This window comes from Xenopus tropicalis, chromosome 6 (genome assembly GCF_000004195.4).
Source record: "Xenopus tropicalis strain Nigerian chromosome 6, UCB_Xtro_10.0, whole genome shotgun sequence".
Taxonomy (NCBI): domain Eukaryota; kingdom Metazoa; phylum Chordata; class Amphibia; order Anura; family Pipidae; genus Xenopus; species Xenopus tropicalis.
In genome coordinates this window covers 94,245,430-94,265,168 of record NC_030682.2, presented here as the reverse complement: position 1 = coordinate 94,265,168, position 19,739 = coordinate 94,245,430, and the positions used below count along the sequence as shown (strand labels likewise).

The window sequence follows — 19,739 nt, the reverse complement described above, 5'->3', positions numbered from 1 at the left end:
TTACTGGGCCCCATAGCAAAGTCACTTTAGGGCCCTCTAAACCTTGGGAATGAGACTTCCCACCCCCCCGTGCCCAATACACCCCCTGGGCCCCCAGCAGTCACAGGGTCTCACCCCTGGATAGGAAGGAACTGTCTGAATAAAGTGTCTGATTCTGGGATAAATTGGCCCCATATAGAAGTAGATATTTATTCAGGCTCATTAAAGAGCCCCATATGGGCAGAACCCTGCTCTGTGTGTCACTGAATGGGTTAACATTCTATACTTTACACCAAAACCCTTGAGTTAAATGAAATCCATAGCAGGAGCCTTACCTTCCTCCGGGGGGCGCAGAATGGCATTGCGCCCTAGTGGTTTTGCTCTTAAAAGAGCAGTTGGGTAAAGAAAAAAAGAAATATCAGCTGATGTCAATGGAAGATGGTTTTTCCAAAGAGAAGCTGAAAAAATTGAAAAGTCGCTGATTATCACAAGAAAATCGCCTTGAAGACGCTTGAAAATCGCTTTCTCGCACAGAATTTCACTTTATTTGGAAACAGAAATGAAGAAGAGATTGTAAGTTCCATGGTCCGGCCCTCTCTGCTATACAGATCAGGATACACTGCATTATATTCACAGTATTCCCCCCGACCAATCCACCCATTTTATAAAAAAAATCAAAAACCCAAAACTGATATTTATTCTCTGTGATATTTTCATTCAAATTTCTGAAATCTGATTTCTGTGTAATGTGACGTTATCTCAGGTAATGAAAAATCATGCTGCGGCTTTTGCAGCAATAACGACATTAAAGGTGAAGTTCCCGTATAAATTAGGGTGAACAGGTTGCAGCATTTCCCCGTATTTGGCACCATCCTTCCTTCCTTCTATTAGAACATACTGCCCAGTCCCTGCTGAAAAATCTATGCCATGTTGTACCGACCCCCTGCTTGCGTTTCTTAGTTCAGAAGGCAGCTGCAAAGGCTACCAGGGCATGCTGGGAGCTGTAGTTCTGTGCCAAATAACTATGGACAAAGCTCCAGGCAGAGCAGAATTCCTAGGAAACTAATAGCTGTGCCTATAAACTGATGCTGGATAGAGAGGGGGCATGCTGATCTGTCCCATCTAAATCTAACAGTCTGTTATAGGGGTCAGATCATTCATCCATTTAAATCTCCTGGGCTTTACATTACTGTAGCTTTTGGGGTTTCCCATGACAATGGACACAGTTGAAGCAGGGAAGGCATTTCTTATTAGCAACCCCCAGTATGCACCTTTGGGTACCAGCATATGCCAACAGTAATTGGTGGAGCTCCCCTGTGGGAGATCATGGCTGGCTACATAACATAAAGCTCTCAGATGTTACTAGACATCATCACCCCCCATCACTTGCACCAGTCCAGGTGGTGATATCATTACTAGCATAGGATACTGACATTTTGACTGTTTAACAGGGTGTACCAATACATAAGCAGGGGGGTTATCAATCTGCACAGAAGGGAAATAGCAATAATGGCAGCTCTCAGAGCAGAGGGGATCCCATATAAAAGAAGGGAGAGGATTACAGGTACTTGTTTTGGATTTCATGAAAGAGAACAGTAGTTGGTTTGGGAATGATGGAGCACATTAATGTATCCCCTGTATGAGTGTCTGTATGCTCCACTCACCTCTATAGTAAAGATTAATATACCTGTATTGGTTTCAGCCAATCCCATATTGCAATGGCAAGATCATCCCACATAGAAATGCTGCTAAGATGAAAGGGACCCTAGCAACCAGAAAGCAAGGGCCAGGCTGCAGGTCTAAAAGGGATGATGGGACTTGTAGTTCAGTGATAGTTAGAGGACTACAGACTGAAGGTCTAATAGGGAATGCTGGGAGTTGGAACAAGCACCTGTCAACAGCCTCACGAAGCATCAGGGGGATCATTAGTGGCTGGAAAATGGCAGCTCTGCCACTTTTCCCTTGAAAACTTTTAAAGAAGGCAGTTTTATGTACAAAGTGAGATACAGAGAGAGAAATATGAATATTAAGAGCATTGGAGGCAAAACCTGAACACCAAGTGGCCAACTGTCATCCCAAACCCTGTCAGAGTGACTGTTACTGGATGGGAAACTATGAGATTTCATACTGTGACCAAAATAATTTCCAAACTTGCACATTATTAAAAAAAATCACAAGCAAATACAGAACTATGTGAATATTAACATTAAAATAGGAATCTGAAATCCAAATGTTACTTTATAGTCTCCCTGCTCCCCTGCTCCTTCCCCAACTCTCCCAAAATCATGTTTTATATCTATGAAAATGATACAATATATGCAAACCCAAGGCTAATATCCCAGGCGCTACCTAGTGATGCAATTAAATAGCGATTTTCTGCATTTATGTAATTATTTTCCTAAAATGTCTCCCCCAGCGTGTGGCGTGCTCCACTTACCTCTGATCCCAGAAATGAAAGTGAGAAAAACCGTTAATTAACGGACACTCTAGCAACCAAATGACAGTTAAAAAGTTTAAACTTAAGGGCATAACAATGGTTCAGTCACACATCAGGCTTATGGCAGTGTCACAGTGACAGTTGGTTGCTGTAAAATAGCAGCTCTGAGACTTTTAGCTTAATATCCTTCAAACCAGACACTTTTAAATGCAGTGCGACTTACAGAGAGAAATGGGAATAACAATATCTAATGCCCTGGGTGCTACATGTGTAACACATAGTGATTTATGCCAATATTTTTCTCAATGCCCCCCCTTCCCCCATGTGTATATGCTGCACTCACCTTTGATTGTAGTAATGAAAATGTGAAATCTGGGCATGTGTCACAGTGGCTGTTGGGGGCATAATGGCAGCTAAGACTTAACCCTTAATAACTTTCAAATTGAGCTTTTTTTTCTATAAATAAGATTCAGAAAGAAAAGTGCATAACAATGGCAATAGATGAGGAATCTATGGTCTTGCTGCCAATATAAGACATTATGCCAGCCCTAATGTAATATCCCATAATCCCATACAAACATTACCTTTCCTGACACATTGGCACCAACTGCTGAGGAAGCGCCATATTTAGTGATTCCAGCTGCCTCCTTGAGTTCTCCATTGGCCGCAGGATTATCTCTAGGGCGCGCTTGCCAACGACATGACCCACAGTAGGTACAATAAAACTCTGTAATGGATCTGCCTGTAGATAGAAGGTCTCCAGCGATGAGCTCTCCCACCTGGGCTGAACATTTCCATCTTTCTCCCTGAGCAGAAACATGAAAGTGTAGAGTATTAGAGTTACAGTAACGAGAAATAAACCAATGTATATTTATAGTTATGGTTGTGGTGATGATTTATTTTTCTATTAAACAGACTAACTACAGTAAGGTGCTGTCTAAAGATTAAAAGCACATATACATGTACAGTAGAAGCGCCACCATGTAGGTATTCTGCCTGCCTGGCTGCCAACAGTTACCCTCTATGTCACTGTCATTAATACGGAGGAAAGATAACACAGACAGGAAGGCTTTGTTCCCCCACCAATTACAAAGAGATGCAAAATGGAGTAAATGCTGGGGTAACTCTGTAGCTGCAGGTTTATACATAGGCACATCCAAGCATTTATCCATGGAATAAATGCCAAAGGGCAGTGTTAATTAACATACTGCAACCTTAAAAATACCTTTTTTGGTGTAAATGAAACAGCTTGACTTTACAAATATGAGCCCAGACACCCACCCATCTCTGCCTCACACAGCTCAGCATGGTGGGATTTCTGCTGACTTTCTGTGGGAGAAATCATTCTGTAAATTTTAGCCAGTGGGGAAAGCATCCTGCAGCCAATGGGAGAGTCATCTAAGTTTAGCCAATGGGAGAGTCATCTAAGTTTAGCCAATGGGAGAGCTTCTCCAACCACCACTGGCAAAACTTCCTGTTCCTTTAGCTAATGGGAGAAAGCTGCACGCAGCCAATGGGAGAGCACTTCCTGCTCACACCAAGAGATGGCAGACAGAGCAGAGGGAGGCCTCTCTGGACAGCAGTTGCAATAGCGGTTCCATGCCCAAAAGCCAATGTTTCCTACTCCAACTGTTGTGGAACAACATCACTCCACACTCCATTGGGCTCTTTAGATGTTAAACAACTCCCTAAACCCCTGTGATTCACTTGCTTACAAAAACTCCTGCACAACTATGGTGCCCTCTAACCCCTGTAATCATCCAGCCATTGTGCATAATACAACTCCCAGCATCCCCTGCAGCCCTGCAGATGTTCTTGAAGTACACACACATATTGCAACAGTCACCTGGGCATATTTACTGAGTTGGACCTTGGGCCCTGCAGGTTTCCCAGATATTTAAGGTTTAATGGAGTCAATGCAACTGGTCGGGCTATATGCTAAATATAAGCCTTAAGGATTTCTAATCCCAGATTGCCCAATATAATGAATGGCCAAGGATATTGAGACCCTCAGACAGCTATGGCAATGATTACCTTCATTTTTGTGGGAAAATCCAGGAGTCTCAGCCACGTGGAAATCATTGAGAACTAAAGAGAAAAACAACCACTTTTTTAAGCTTAAACACTTCTGTTTTTTCTGTTATAGATAATAAAGTTGATAAATTGCTCTGTCCCACTAAAAGGTTTGCTGCAGACACCTACAGCACCAATGGCACCCAAAGAGAGGTCCCGCTGACTGGATGAGGAGTGGCACACCACTCACAAGCAAAAAGCCATATGGCAGCTTCTGCGCTTCAGTAGGAGATGGTATGAAATGGAACTCTTTTAAGATATCATTAAAAATTGTAGCAAAGGGCCACCTGCTTTTTGTTGCACCCAGTGTAGAGAGTAGAGTGCAATGTCAGTGGGTGCAAGTCAGCCCTGCCCGAAATCCTTGCCCTAACCTCCTGCCATGCATTTACTGCTGTGCAAGTCTGGGGATGGATAAGGGGCATGAGGGCGCTCTGGGACTGGCACATACACACTATAGTAAAATGTTAGTAGTTACTATACACTGCCTGTCCTGGTCCTGGACTGCTGCAATGAATCACTGGGAAATACAGTAAAGGTGCTGGTGCTCCAATAGGAAGTACCTGAAACCTGTGTATCATTTAGGGATAAGAGCACCAACTCAGGGTTCAAGGTTACCGATTATATTCACTAGGGGTGCCTAACAAACTGTCTCTCCCCTCAAGTAAACTGCACTTTAGTTAGAGTATACGAATGACTTACTAAGACACAGCTGACACTAGGGGCTTATTTATACACACTGGGCAAATTTGCCCCTGGGCAGTTACCCATGCAACCAATCAATATTTTTGCTTTCAATGACCTGCAGTTGATAAACCTGTATACTGAATGGCTTCCCAATTGTGTGAAAAAAAGTCACCTGTCTAGATTTACTTTAGAAAAAAACATGACCAAAAGTAACATATACCAATGTACAATAGATCACTACGTGTTTTCCTAGGCCGGTGCTCCCTCAAAGCTCTGCCTTGTTCTCTACCCTCAGGCACACATTCACCCCCATAATATCCCCTGGCAGATTATTAGCACTGGTAATGTTTCGGAACATACATGATAATAGCACATATCAGTGGCAAATTTTTGTTCAGTCCTCCATCTTCACAGTTGGCAACTGGTACCAATTAATCAGCACCTTCCAATATTCTGAATACAGAGAAGAAAAGCGCTGTTTGTATTTTGGGTCCATCTGCAAAGGGGTCTCCTTTTAACTACGTGGTACCAGAATATTAGTCGTAAGCTCCATTTACTGCCTTGAGAACACCTGCCAATAGTTTGCAGTTTTTGCTACTTTCTCCTAAGGAAACAGATGCACAAAGGACACCACCTGACTTTATCTGATCCAACTCCCATTACAGCAATGGGGACTAGATTCTATAGGATCCCACTATATCTTGTGTTGTTGCATGCAAAGTTTGTGGGTCAGATAAAGTCTGACCCAAAACCCTGATCATAATCTCCTGTGTAGCTTAGCCCTAAGGAGCTCTATGAAACTTTGTTTAATGTTATTTGACATTAGCATTTGCTACTGTAAGCTTCTATCATAGGTTTTAGTTTCCTGGGGGAACATATTGGGTCACCTGCCCCACAGGAGAGAGGGGGAAAAAATATAAAGAAAGGCACCGGTTTTAATCTACAGCTCTTAATCTGTGTGGCAAACACTTACCGAACAACAAATGTGTTAAAATATAGTATAAATACTGTTTGTAGAAGTAACATCTGGTTAAAGGCTACATGTGCCCACCGACCTCTGTGCATATTTTTTTTACTTTCTGTTTATATATTAGCAGTTTTGCACTATTAATATCAGAAATGTGTATCAGGAGCACCCCCGTCTGTTCTGTCCTGTACTGAATGAAAAATCGTTAAGTTTTTCCTTAGCATATGCTAATTAGGATTTGGATTTGGTTCGGTATTCAGTCGAATCGTTTGGGATGGATTCAGGGGTTCGGCCGAACCCAAAAAACTAGGTTTGGTGCATCTCTAATTTTGTCACCCAGAAAGATACACAAAGACACAAGAAGACTTAAACAACCAACAGAACTTGTTTATTTATTTTAATTAACATAAAACACAAACATCAGCAATTAGCAAGGGGGCTGATTGGTCAGACATTGTTCCAGATTGGGCCGTATATGGCTACTTACTATATATATAATTAATAATAAAAATGTGGTCACATTCTAATGTCCCTATAACAGTCACACAATGCGCACACAACAGGGACTATTTCATCAGGGAAATGCACAGAATGAAATATCTATGCTTGTTTCCCCCCACAGCTTGGAATGAAGAAGAAGAAATACATGCCGTATAATCACCAGCACAAGTACTTCTTCTTCAGTGAGTGAGCTCAACACCAAGTACTTCATGTCTCAGGTATAAAGCTATTGCTAACGGATATTCATCCTCTGTTCTCTTTGCAGTTGGGCCTCCAGCACTGATTCCCGTCTATTCCCAATGGTATATTTTCTACTTTGCAATACGGCACAAGAAGTGGGCGGTAAGCACATTTAATTGTGTAGTAAATGGACTGACAGTAAAGTGAGGTTGCAATGCCTGACTTTGCCTCCTGTTCCTGCAGGACCTGGCCTGGATGATTTCTTTCTATGTGAGGTTTGGTCTGTGTTACATCCCGTTCCTGGGAGTGAGCGGCACCATCGCTCTGTTCATGGTGGTTTGGTGAGCACTGTTATAAACAGAAGGTACAAGGGAATGGAATAGCTGCAGGGAACAGGGGTACATACTACAGGCCATACCATGCCGTCAGATCTACAGCTAAGTAGTAAAACAAGAAGTTCCACAAAAACTATAGGTGCTTGTTTTGTTGCATTTGGTTGTACCCTATGGAATGTGTGTGTGTGGGGGGGAACAGAGTTTTGCAAATGAAAAGTAGTGGTTTTTATCGATGTGAGCATGGTGTGAGCAAGCTGTATCCAACTAATAACTTTTTAACATTAAACAACAACACGAGAGAGGGTCCCATGATATGCAGATGGCCAATTATTTATGAAGCAAAACTACTACATAGCGGTCCCTGAGAAGTAGGGCCAGTAACAGGGGTAGGCAGGAGAGGCAAGTGCCTAGGGTGCAACAGTGGGGGTTGCACAGCACATACATCTTTCTGCCTTCTCCTAGTCCAGTCAAGTCTGATCCATCAGCACCCGCTCCTCAAATCTGCCTCCCCCAGTGGTCGGCACCCTTCTGTGTGTGTGAGCGTGCACGCTCTCATAGAGGTGGGTGGGGTTTGGAATGAGGTGGGTGGCTGGGTTGCCTTGGGTACCCGGCTGGCTTGGGATGCCACTGGCAAGAAGTTTTGTTGCATTCAGTTGTATTGTGTCTGAACACATAAAGAACACCCAAATACACAAACACATTTTCCTCTCTAGGATTGTTCCTAAATTAGTTTTTTTACAATTTTGTCCATGTGTGTCCAAATGCAACATAAAGAGATGAGGCATCTGATACATACACCGCCATTGCCTGCAGGGAGCTGATCCAAGCAACATATATTATCGCTTGGACAGATCTCCTCAAAACACACAAGAGCCAGATGCCCCATTTGTGTTTCTGTTTTTATATGATCATATATGTCCCCTCCATTGATTCACCTTGGGCCCTGGATACAGGGAGGATCATATTATAGATGGTAGCACGGCGCTGGTAGCAGCACATTAGTCTCTGATCAATGTCTTTGTCTTGTGTTTCAGATTTATTGAGAGCAACTTGTTTGTGTTTGTCACTCAGATGAACCACATTCCAATGAACATTGACTATGATCCACATCCCATAATTCTCCCCTTTACCTTTTTGCCTTTCTATTTAGCCTCCTTTCAGTGGCGTAAGTAGATATTACTGGGCCCAGGCCTGGCTATTTGAGGATTCCCAGAGGGGCTGCTGTAAGATGCCATAGACATTTATTGACCCCAGCAGCTAACAAATATTACTCTGTGAGACTAGTGTTTTGTTATTTTTCATCTTCCGGTCTCTCATTCAGTTCAAACCTCTGTCTGGTTGCTAGGGTAACGGGAACGCTATGACGGGAGTGACTATAGGGAGCAGGGTGGGGGACAGGAGAGACTATAGGGAGCAGGGTGGGGGACAGGAGAGACTATAGGGAGCAGGGTGGGGGACAGGAGAGACTATAGGGAGCAGGGTGGGGGGGCCCAGCCAGCACTAGCAGATGGGTGCACAGGGGATTGAGGGTGGCTGAATTAGTTTGCGTGGGGTGAAAGGACTCGCAGTTACACTTTTAGCAAAGGCTTAGCCTCATGAAAAGGGACATAGACATAACACAAACATAATTTTCCCTTTCTATGGAAAAGTTGTTGCAGGGCAACTCTAATCTTCTGGAAAGGTGTTTCTTATTGAGACAAGTAGCTACTCATTATTACTGTGTTCCTGAGCCCCTCATACAGTGACGTTACTAGAGGCCAGTAGCCTATTGGGCAAACTTGGCTCCAGGACCCCCTGTACCCAGGGCCGTCATCAGAAACCACGGGGCCCCGCACAACAAAATTTTCTGGGCCCCACCCTCCTCCCACGTCCTTCCCCCAATGGCCCCTCCCCCAATGACCCCTCCCATCACTACAAAGGACACACAGACATTGGTAGCCAGGGACTCCCTAAAACACTGGTAGCCAAGGCCCCCTAAAACATTAGTAGCCAGCCCAGAGCCCCTTAAAACATTGCTGGTCCTCCCTCAGTGTCCCCATACTATGGCCCACTCCCCACTGCATCCTGCTCCCCCTACATCCTCCAGCTCCCCTAGCGTCCTCCAGCTCCCTCTCTAGTATCCTCCAGCTCCCTCCCTAGTATCCTCCAGCTCCCTCCCTAGCATCCTCCAGCTCCCTCCCTACCATCCGCCAGCACCCTCCCTCCCTACCATCCTCCAGCTCCCTCCCTACCATCCTCCAGCTCCCTCCCTCCCTACCATCCTCCAGCTCCCCACTACATCCTCAAGCTCCCTCATTACCATCCTCCAGCTCCCTCCCAACATCCATTCTGAGCCCCAACTCAGCTCTCATGTCCATCTCTGGAGCCATAATGGACTGGCTCCTTACTGATAGCAGCATCAAAAGTGAAGTCATAGGCAGAGGGTGACTTTTTTGTTTGGGGAGGCTGACATAGGGTTTTGTATAATAATTAATATTCCAACAACCGACTTGAGTGGGAACCATGCTAATGCGCAGGGGTGCTTTCTACAAAAATACATTGCAGTTAACCAGACTGGGATCACTGTATCTTGATTCTAATTCTGGGCAGTCAGAAAATATTTTTGGGGGCTTTGTTGCCCACCAGTGTGTAAGAACACAACATATCCATGGTGTTGGCACACATTATTGACATGGCAGCACTTACTGATGAGCAGACAGGTAACTAATAACCTCAGGAGAACTTGTAGGTTAATTGCAGTGTCAGTTTCTTGTAGAAGAACCTAGAACATATATCAGGATTGATGAATATAGTATTCAGCATTAACCCTTTTCTTGCCTGTACCTTTTACTCCTATCACTCTACCCATTTTGGCATCTTGTTTTATAGACTGTAATGCTTATACAAACCAATGTTTAATCCACATGTGGTGGGTTTTAATTAAATACAGCATAGTTTGTTGTGGCAAGAAAGGGGCTATTGCTATTATGGTTGGAAAAGCTGCAAGCACATAAAGACTGGAAGGTTAGTCTAAATAAAGGTTGTGAAAGAGAAAGCAGAAAAAATAGCAGTTTCGGAAAATTGTATTCTTTATGGCACTAAGTTCTGGTGGGTGAGGGCATAATTATCTCTGTGTCAGAAGAAGAAACTATAAATCTAACAGAAATTCCAGATCTCTGTGACATAGCCTTTCAATGCTGCTGATTTTGCCCTGAAATTTGAGTCCTGGTAAGTCCTAGTCCTTGCTAGAATTGGATTAGTTGGAGGGAGCCTTTCAGCCAACCCAATTCCCCAGCAGCAGTAACAGGACTTAAACCCTCAGGGCAAACTCATCAGCATACAAGCTTCATGAAGGAAGGAAGATGGCTGCATGCAGAAATGGGAGATACATCTCTCCTCAAACTCCTCCTTCCCCCACTCCCTCATTACCATCTTCCAGCTCCCTCCCAGCGTCCTCCCCAGCATCCTGCAGCTCCCTCTGCGTCCACCTGCTTTGTGCGCCTGCTTCATCCCGCTGCGTCCTCCTACAACGTCCCCCGGCTCCCTGCAGCATCCGTGGTTTTATAAAGTTGCGCCCCGTGCGTACTGACGTCACATGTACGCACGGGGCGCAACCAATTGAAATCCCCACTGGCCACCAATGACAGGGCCCGCAATTGTTTAAAGGGGGCCCGTGCTTAAAAACTGTTTCACGTCCGGGCCCCCTTTAAAGCAAAAGATCGTCCGGGCCCGGAACAACAGTCCCCCCTGTGCCCCCCTGATGGCGGCCCTGAGTGTGTATGGCTAAAGGCTGTACCTTTTTTCCTCATTTCAAATGAATGTCCAAAAATAACAGAATAACATTATTAGACTTAGACGTGGTTGATCTCAAAACTTACCTGGATAAAGTAAGCTGCTGCATCAGGAAAACCCAAAGCTTTACTTAAGCTTTAGTTACCTCTGCAGATAACAATCCTGGAACTAAAGCCTCTAAAAGTACTATTGCTAGATGGACCAAAGAATGCATCCAAATTGCCTACTCATTACAGACAGCACCCAAAAGCACATTCTACCAGAGGGATAGCAGTGTCCTGGGTAGTCTTTGCCCAGGTTTCTTCAGGGGAAATATGTAGAGCAGCTACTTCGCCATCTTTGTGTACCTTTGTCAAACATTACAAGTTTGATTTGGCCTGTTTTGGGCATTCTATTTTGTCTGAGGCTACTTCTAATAAATAATTGTTTTTGCATCCCTCCCACTGTAGTAAGCTTGTTAAGTCCCATTAGGGCCGTTTCCTGGACTGGAACATGGCAGTGGGCAGGGACTTTCCACCCTAGGATATTGTACTCAGTCAGTAAAGATAGGCACTGAGGGAATGGGTCCTTTTATAAGATGTAATTTCCTCTACCTTCCGTATGGCCTGGGGGTTAACCCATTAGTACCCACTGCCATGTTCCAGTTCATGAAACAAATCGGAAAGTATTAAAAGATTTTCCGTTATTCTTCATTTCCCAGGGTGCCGCAGCCATATGACCTGTGCTCTAAACAATGGGAAGGTAGCAAGATAGCGACTCCCATTAGATATCAGAATAGCACTGAATAGTAGGAAATCCAAGTCCAGTTTGGGATTCCTTCTGTTACATGGGAGTAGGAGAAACAATAGGTTACCTGAAAGCAGTTCTAATGTGTAGCGCTGGCTGTTTCTGAAAGCTCAGAATTAGGCACAATGCACTGAGATGGCTGCCTACACACCAACTACTACAACTAAAAAAAAAATACATTTGTTGGTTCAAGAATAAAATTTTAAATGGTTGAGTGAATTATTTTCTATGTAAACAGTGTCATTTAGAAATAAAAAGTACACCATAAATATCACGACAGTATTCCTTTAAGAATGTAAGAAGCTATAATTTTGCTTCCATTCTTGGCTGACATGGTGGAGTCCATGCAGGAGCCCTCTAGAGTACTACTTGCTTCCTTGAAAGCTACTTTGCCCCTTACTTCCAATATATTGCTTTTTGTACTCTTTACAGTATGGGGTCTGAAAAAATGAATGTTATTTTTAGCATGTGCTAAAAATATCACTTCTTATATTTTGAGAATTAACGATCGATTCACAAAAAGGACACTTGCCTGAATAAATAAGCAATTTTATTGTCATTATTTATCTTGCGATGACATATTTTAAGCGATATTTTAAAGCATGTGATATATTTATGCATTATTTCGTAGCACGTGATATTAGCACATGCTAATACGCACGTAAACGTTACGCATCACATACCACATGACTTCCGCCATTTTCCGCATTTCCTCTGTGAGTCGCAAGATGGAGGACACGGATAATGCAGCTGCGCAATCACCGCCAAGGAACCCCTTGGCAAGGCAAACAATGGAGAGGAGGGACAATAGCGATATTAAAGACATTAATGGCCGAAATAAAAAGCTGAAAAAAATGAAGGATGAGCAAGGTAGGCTGGGGCATGATAGAGGTGAGAGTAGATGGAGGCATGAGTGCTCACAGATGCCAAAAAGAAAAGAACAGAGTACAAAACATGAGCAGAGGCCACAATACAGAAAAATCACAATTGCAAACAGAAAGGAAGAAAGCAACTTCTTTATCAGAGATTTAGCCTAAACCACCAAAGATGCAAGTGTTAGTAAATGTGAAGGAAATATTGAAATACCTGTTCACCTTAATGAAAGTTCAGGTGTTAGTAAATATGACAGAACAGAAATTCAACACAAAAAAATACAAACATGTGCAAACATTAAAACTTCTGCACCTTCACTTTTGTACAACAGTGACAATGAGGAAGAAAGGCCTCGCTACATTAGCAGCCCGGAATTCTCTGATATTGAAGTTACAGACAAAGATTATCATCCTGAGGAACCAAGTGAAGTAGAAAGTGAGGAACTTGACATACTCTCCTCACCCAAACAAAGCAAGAAAAAACAGCATGAAAACAGACTGAGAAATCTGAAATTTACCAAATTTCTTAATTTCAATATTAAGAAATTAGTGCCATTGATTGACCGAATAATTGGCAAATATTCTGCGAAAACTGCTACTGCCGTCAAAACTAAGTACTGGAAGGACATAGCTGACCATGTCAACAGTGTTGGTGTTTGCCCAAGAAGCGTGCAGCATTGCAAGAAAAGATGCCAATTAGGTATGCACCGAATCCCGGATTTGGTTCGGGATTTCGGCTGAATCCAACCTTTTTTTTGAAGGATTCAGTTTTGGCCCAATCCACGGTCCTGGCCGAACTGAATCTGCATTGTATTGGAGTGCAGTGTATTGGTAATAAGAGAGGTGTGTTATTGGACATGTGTGTCTTGCTGGGTTATGTGCAGTCAGTTAATCTTGTACTTATGTGCAGTCAATCTTCTAGCCTTTTTTTTGCCTTGCAGTGTGTATGGCTAAAGACTGTACCTTTTTTTCTCATTTTAAATGAATGTCCAAAAATAACAGAATAACATTATTCTCAATCAACTTGACTTGTATGTTTCATGCCATGATGAACATCATTGAAAACATTGAAAAAAATATATCCTTTTTTTAGATCAACGTCCAAGAGGTCACTGGGTTGGAAAGTCAGCAAGACAGCTCAACAGAGAACCCCAACAATCTCCTGAAATGTAAAAGAGAAGGTTTATTGTTGATGATAATGCAAGACAGTGTCCTGAAAATTTAAGTGATTATGCTGTATTTTCTGATAATCCCAATGAGTCTGGTAATAATGCTAACCCCTCAGAACGCCCACAACAAGCACTTGTTAAACATAAGGTCAAATCCACAAATAGTACTGTTACCCCAAAAATACATGAACCAGAAAATTTTTTTTCCATAACTCTCATAAATTATCAAAAATCTCTCATGAAAAAAAATGCATGTTGTTTATCTTGATCTGTGTATCGCCACATGTTACAACAAGAGTTAGGGACGACAAGCCTTATACGAGGCAGCTCTGTTAAAGATGCATGCGCAACATTTAGGGCAGTGACACATGGGGAGAATAGTCGTCGCACGACAAATCTTCATTGTCGCGGATGATTTATCTCCCCGCAATGCCATCCCATCGGCTAGAATGTAAATCGCCGGTGGGATGGCATATGCAGTGCCGCGACTTGCCAAAGTCGCCCGAAGTTTCCCCTTAAGGCAACTTCGGCAAATCGCGGCGCCATGTGCAACTATTTTCACTCCAAATAGTATTGTTTCAGATGTTGTTTTGTGTTTCTTTTTTATTCTAGTAAAGATTGTAGGTACTTACACGCAAAGTAATTGTTTATGATTTATTCCCATACGCGATTGCCTGTTATCTGACTTTGTACACGATGTATGGGATGAATTGGGTCATCTAGGCCATCAGCCACAAACCCAGGAAATCCATGACGGTTGGCAATATTGTGCAATACAGCACACGGTACAACACTTTGGGCCACTTTACTGGGACGGTACAGGCTTTTTCCTGACTTGTCCAGATATCTGAAGCGTCTTTTCAGAACCCCAAAAGTTCGCTCAATTACAGACCGCGCTCTCACATGTGCTTCATTAAAAGCAAATTCAGCCCTTGTACGGGGCCTGGTTATTGGAGTCATTAGCCACAGATAACATGGGTAGCCAGCATATGAAATAAAATAAGATAAAATAACCTGCTTCCAGTCTCCCACTTCCAGGGCCCGCTTGTACTTGCAAACCATGCTTATGGCAAACAGGCCCTGGTTTCACAGTGGGAGTCAGAGAGCAAATCTAAAAAACTTCTGATAGACATGACACAAATACTTACCTAAAAGCCATCCATGAGGAATTTTTCCACTTTTAAAATCAACATATAATCCACACTGCTTCAAGATGTAAGAATCATGTGAGGAGCCTGAAAATCCTGACACAGTACTCATGATATTCATTTTAGTGTCACACACGATTTGGATATTGAGAGAATGGTAACTTTTGCAATTCTGGAAAATATGCTCTTTGTCTAGTGGGGTATTAAATGCCATATGTGTGCAATCTGTGGCACCTAACACATTTGGGATGCCATATATCCCTCCAGCTTTCTGAAAACTTTCTGTCCTGAAAAAATGAAGGTAAAAAGATTTGTACGGAGCAATTCAACACTGCTGTTAAAAAAATCTTTGTCTTTATTTTTTAAATCTCTTTAAAAACATATTGTGCACATACAAAAAAGACCACACTTGACGCTTTCTCAGAAAGTGGTGTGATACCACGAAATGCGCTGTGCGTGGTCTTTTTTGTATGTGCACAATATGTTTTTAAAGAGATTTAAAAAATAAAGACAAAGATTTTTTAACAGCAGTGTTGAATTGCTCTGTACAAATCTTTTTACCGTTTGGGAATTTAGCTGTCTAGGTTCCGGCATGGACGTAGAGCACACACTGACTGTCTGGTAAGTGCTCCCGTGATATCAGATATGTTCTGAAAAAATGAGGGGAGCACAGAAGTTTCACAATGCCAGGAACAGCATGGCTTCTGTTAGTTAGTGGCTGCAGATAAGGGTCCAGTACCTCATACAGGCCATAGATTGCTGCTCTATTTAACCTATAGCTCCTCACTATTTCCTGAAAACTCAAGGATACATCACTCTAGGATGATCACATACTTGATTCTCTTCTTCACAATCCAACAAAAATCTGACTGCAAACTCCATGTTGTCTTCACAAACCAGAATGTTTTTTAAATAATGCCCACTCCTAGTAGGTGTAAATATTAGCACAAATTATCACCATATTTTTTGCTTTTAATGCTTCAAATATGTCTGCGAATTATGCGTTACTATTATTTCTATTACATAATTATCACAATGCGATGGACATAATGCTTTGCGATAATTGTGATTTTTGCGCGACCGATATGAGTAACGCATACAAAATTACTTTAATGAATCGTTAATTAATGAACACTTTTTAACACGTAAAACTATGCGTTAAGTGTTAATGACCTTTATTGAACCGGCCCCTGTGTATGTCAACATTTTATACCCAACAATGAACATTTTTTTAAGAAACATTCCACAATATAGCAAAATTACATACTGTAATAGAGAGTGACAGCATTGACTAAATGGAGGGAGAATGAGACCCCAATCTTGCAGAGAGCACAATCAGCAGCATGAAGTACCTATTATCAAGATGCAAAGATTGCATCAATGACTAAGCCTTTATCATACCCTATAATTTCCTGCTTACTTAGCAGTGCAATCATTGCACAGTGAAGCGCCCCGGAAACTGTAAACCAGACAAGGAAACAAAGTGGGTACAAAATATTGTACCTCTGGTCTGCCTGCTATTACCAGGATTAACTCTCAGTCTCAAGTTTTTGTAAATACTTGAGACTAAAATATTCTTTAGATAAAATGGGAATCAATGTGTGTGATTTTTGCCCAATGCGAAAATTTTCCATGGGTAAAAAAATTCATCATGCACTGTTCATTGCAGTATTAAGTGGCTAATCCATAATTGTACAAACAGGGATCTAGGATTATAAATAGATGGAGTGGCTGGGATGTATACCAAAACACTATGGGGCCCATTCATTAAACCAGAAGAGGAAAATTGCTATTTTTCCTAACTTATAGAACTTTTTGTAATGCCCACAATAATTTTGTTAAAATTCCACAAATTTTTGTGGTTTTTGTTCTTCCACGAAAAAGTCGTATTTTTCACAGAGACTACGACCATTTTGGATTACATTTAAGCTTTGGTAACGTGACTATCTTTTGGCCATCAAAGTTTATCCCCTTCATAGAAAGTCACTTTATTGGGTCTGTGGAGGGCTGCTTGGTCTTCTGCATACTTGAAATGCCAGGCCCTGGCCTATTTTGAATCTCAGTCAGAATCTGTTCCCAGTGCTCGGATTGGTACTAGTACTTGCCTACTAAGTGCCCAGAATTATTTGGAATCTAACATGAGTCAGACAATGCCATTGAGGTCTTACTCAATGGCATTGGTATTGTTTCCACCACTGGAGGTGCAGGCAGTTATGGGAGCACTTTAGGCTTATTGTCAGACGAGGCATCTGGCGTGTATTTTCGGCAAGCGGAAAAACGCTTGCCGAAAATATCGCCATCCGCCTCCTACCTGTGCCTGCACCGGAATGAATGAGATACATTCCGGTGCAGGCACATGTAGCCGAAATACGCGTAAGAACGCAAGACTTTGCATTCTCTCTCGTTTTTGTGCGTGTTTCGGCTAAATGTGCCTGCACCGGAGCGTATCTCATTCATTCCCGTGCAGGCACAGGTAGGAGGAGGATGGCAATATTTTCGCCAAGCACTTTTCTGCTTGCTGAAAATATACGCCAGACACCTTGTCTGACATTAGCCTTAAGTACCTTGTCAAGATGCTCATATAGTTACTTAAAATAAAGTGTAATGTTCTATTGCAAGGAACAATACACATCGTGGTATCTTCAACCTTAAATTGTCTGACACTAACAAACACAGAGAAATTTTATTTCTTGGTTATGTATGAGAAAAACATTATAAAAGCCACATATCACTCTTTTCTGAGCAGCAGCAATCTAGTTATTTGGCACAAAGGCCCAGCAATTTGAAACATACATGTCAAAAGAACTAGCAGGTGTGTAAAGTTGTAGTTAAACAATAACTTTAGGGCATCCACTTCCCATAAAACTACAATTTGCCTTGTGGGTAACTTATAAATAAATGTTGTAGGAACAGTAACTTGTGTGACTATTTGTGTAATAACATTGTAGCCACTATCTAGTAGAATTAAGTCTAAAACAACTGGACTTTTCTGAGTTTTTCTTGAAAACGTTTCACCACTCATCCGAGTGGCTTCTTCAGTTCAAATGACTGCTAGGGAACCATTGTGATTGGATGTCTGTGACTCTACTACCATCAAGAGTTTAAAGGGAAACGAAAGGTAAAGTCACTTGGGGGTGCCAAAATGTTAGGCACCCCCAAGTGACTTTAACCGCTTACCTCGTACCCCGGGCTGGTGCCCCTGTTGGGAGAGAACAGCACCAGCCCGGGGCACCTGGAGCGCAGCGCTTCCGGGTTCTGGCTTCCTCTTCCTGAATGCCAGCGGTGGGCGCATGCGCAGTAGAGTGAAAAGCCGACTTTAATGTTTAAGTTCGGCTTTTCTCTCTACTGCGCATGCGCGCGCAGCGATACAAGAGGAAGGAAGCGCCTGCAGCTACCCCGGGCTGGTGCTGTTCCCTCCTCACAGGGGCACCAGCCCGGGGTAAAAGGTAGGTGGTCAAAGTCACTTGGGGGTGCCTAACATTTTGGCACCCCCAAGTGACTTTGACTTTCTTTTCCCTTTAAATACCGGGGAATTCCCTACCAGTCATTTGAACTGAAGAAGCCACTCGGATGAGTGGTGAAACGTTTTCAAGAAAAACTCAGAAAAGTCCAGTTGTTTTAGACTTAATTCTACTAGATACTGTATATCATGACCTGGATGAATGAGAATCTTCATAGACATTGTAGCCACTCTTTATATGTACACAAGCTAATCAATAGCAGAATATATGGCCATTTCTTAAGAATACATGCAGAGTAAATGCTACAGACTGACCAGGTGGGACTGATTAGACCAGGGGTCTCAAACTCGCGGCCCGCGGGCCATTTGCGGCCCTCGGTACAATATTTTGTGGCCCACACCAACGCCTTCTCAAAAGCAATGAATGGATTGCGATTTTTATTGCGATTCAAGGGATAATGCAAGGCACGGCGGGCGGGAGCTGCTGATTGCGGAAATGACGTTATGCCATCATAACAGTTATTATGGGAAGACGTTCTGTGTGCACAATTAGCTGCTAAGGAGCTAATTGTGCACACAGAACGTCTTCCCATAATAACTGTAATGATGGCATAACGTCATTTCCGCAATCAGCAGATCCCGCCCGCCGTGCCTTGCATTATCCCTTGAAAGCCAATTTTTTGTGAAATCCCTTATGCGGCCCTGCCTCATCCTGACTTTGCCTCCTGCGGCCCCCAGGTAAATTGAGTTTGAGCCCCCTGGATTAGTCAGTCTACAGGAGAGCTCTGACAGACATAGAGAGGTGTCTGGGAATCCAACATACAGGAGTCTATGTGCCTGTACACACAAAGTTGCCCGTGCAGAGGTCTGTAATATTGCTGCAGTTGATGTGTCACTGGTATGGAGGAAGTCTCTTTTTTACACTCTTTTGTTACACCTGTATCTGGCTATTTAAGTAAGATCTGTATCTGCATGTGTAAATTGCAGGAGGGTGACTGGCAGCTGCTGGTGAGTACCAAAAAACCCAAATGCAAAAGAGCCGGTAATGCTGTGTATATATGAATATAAACAACTAGCTGCTTTAGGGCACACGGGGAGATTAGTCGCCTGCGACAAATCTCCCTTGTCACGGGCAACTAATCTCCACGAACTAACATCCCACCCCAATTTCGGCAAATCGCCTGCACAGCGTGTGCCATCCCACCGGCGACTTACATTTTCACAGGTGGGATGGTAGTTCGGGGAGATTAGTCGCCCGTGACAAAGGAGATTTGTCGCGGGCGACTAATCTACCTGTGTGCCAGAGCTTTACTGGCAAATACAGCCCCCAGCCTGGCGCCAGGGGCGGGCCAAGCCGACCGGGCGCCCTAGACAACC

The 19,739-nt window shown here is 43.0% G+C and overlaps 1 protein-coding gene across 5 annotated transcripts in view; it reads left to right on the top strand.

Moving 5' to 3' along the window:
• Window positions 1-14,336, top strand: part of LOC105945774 (acyl-CoA (8-3)-desaturase-like) — a 37,866-nt gene extending 23,530 nt beyond the window's left edge. The window contains exons 2-5 of one of the 5 annotated variants that reach the window (XM_031904661.1): window positions 6,763-6,823; window positions 6,907-6,983; window positions 7,065-7,185; window positions 13,679-14,336. In XM_031904661.1, the coding sequence (XP_031760521.1) occupies window positions 6,763-6,823; window positions 6,907-6,983; window positions 7,065-7,166 (240 nt within the window). In that variant the 3' untranslated portion in view covers window positions 7,167-7,185; window positions 13,679-14,336. Of the gene's footprint in view, window positions 1-4,599; window positions 4,724-6,762; window positions 6,824-6,906; window positions 6,984-7,064; window positions 7,186-8,190; window positions 8,237-13,678 lie in introns of those variants that run through there. The other 4 variants (XM_031904662.1, XM_031904664.1, XM_031904663.1 and 1 more) reach the window with 4 other exon arrangements.
• Window positions 14,337-19,739: the final 5,403 nt, after the last annotated feature.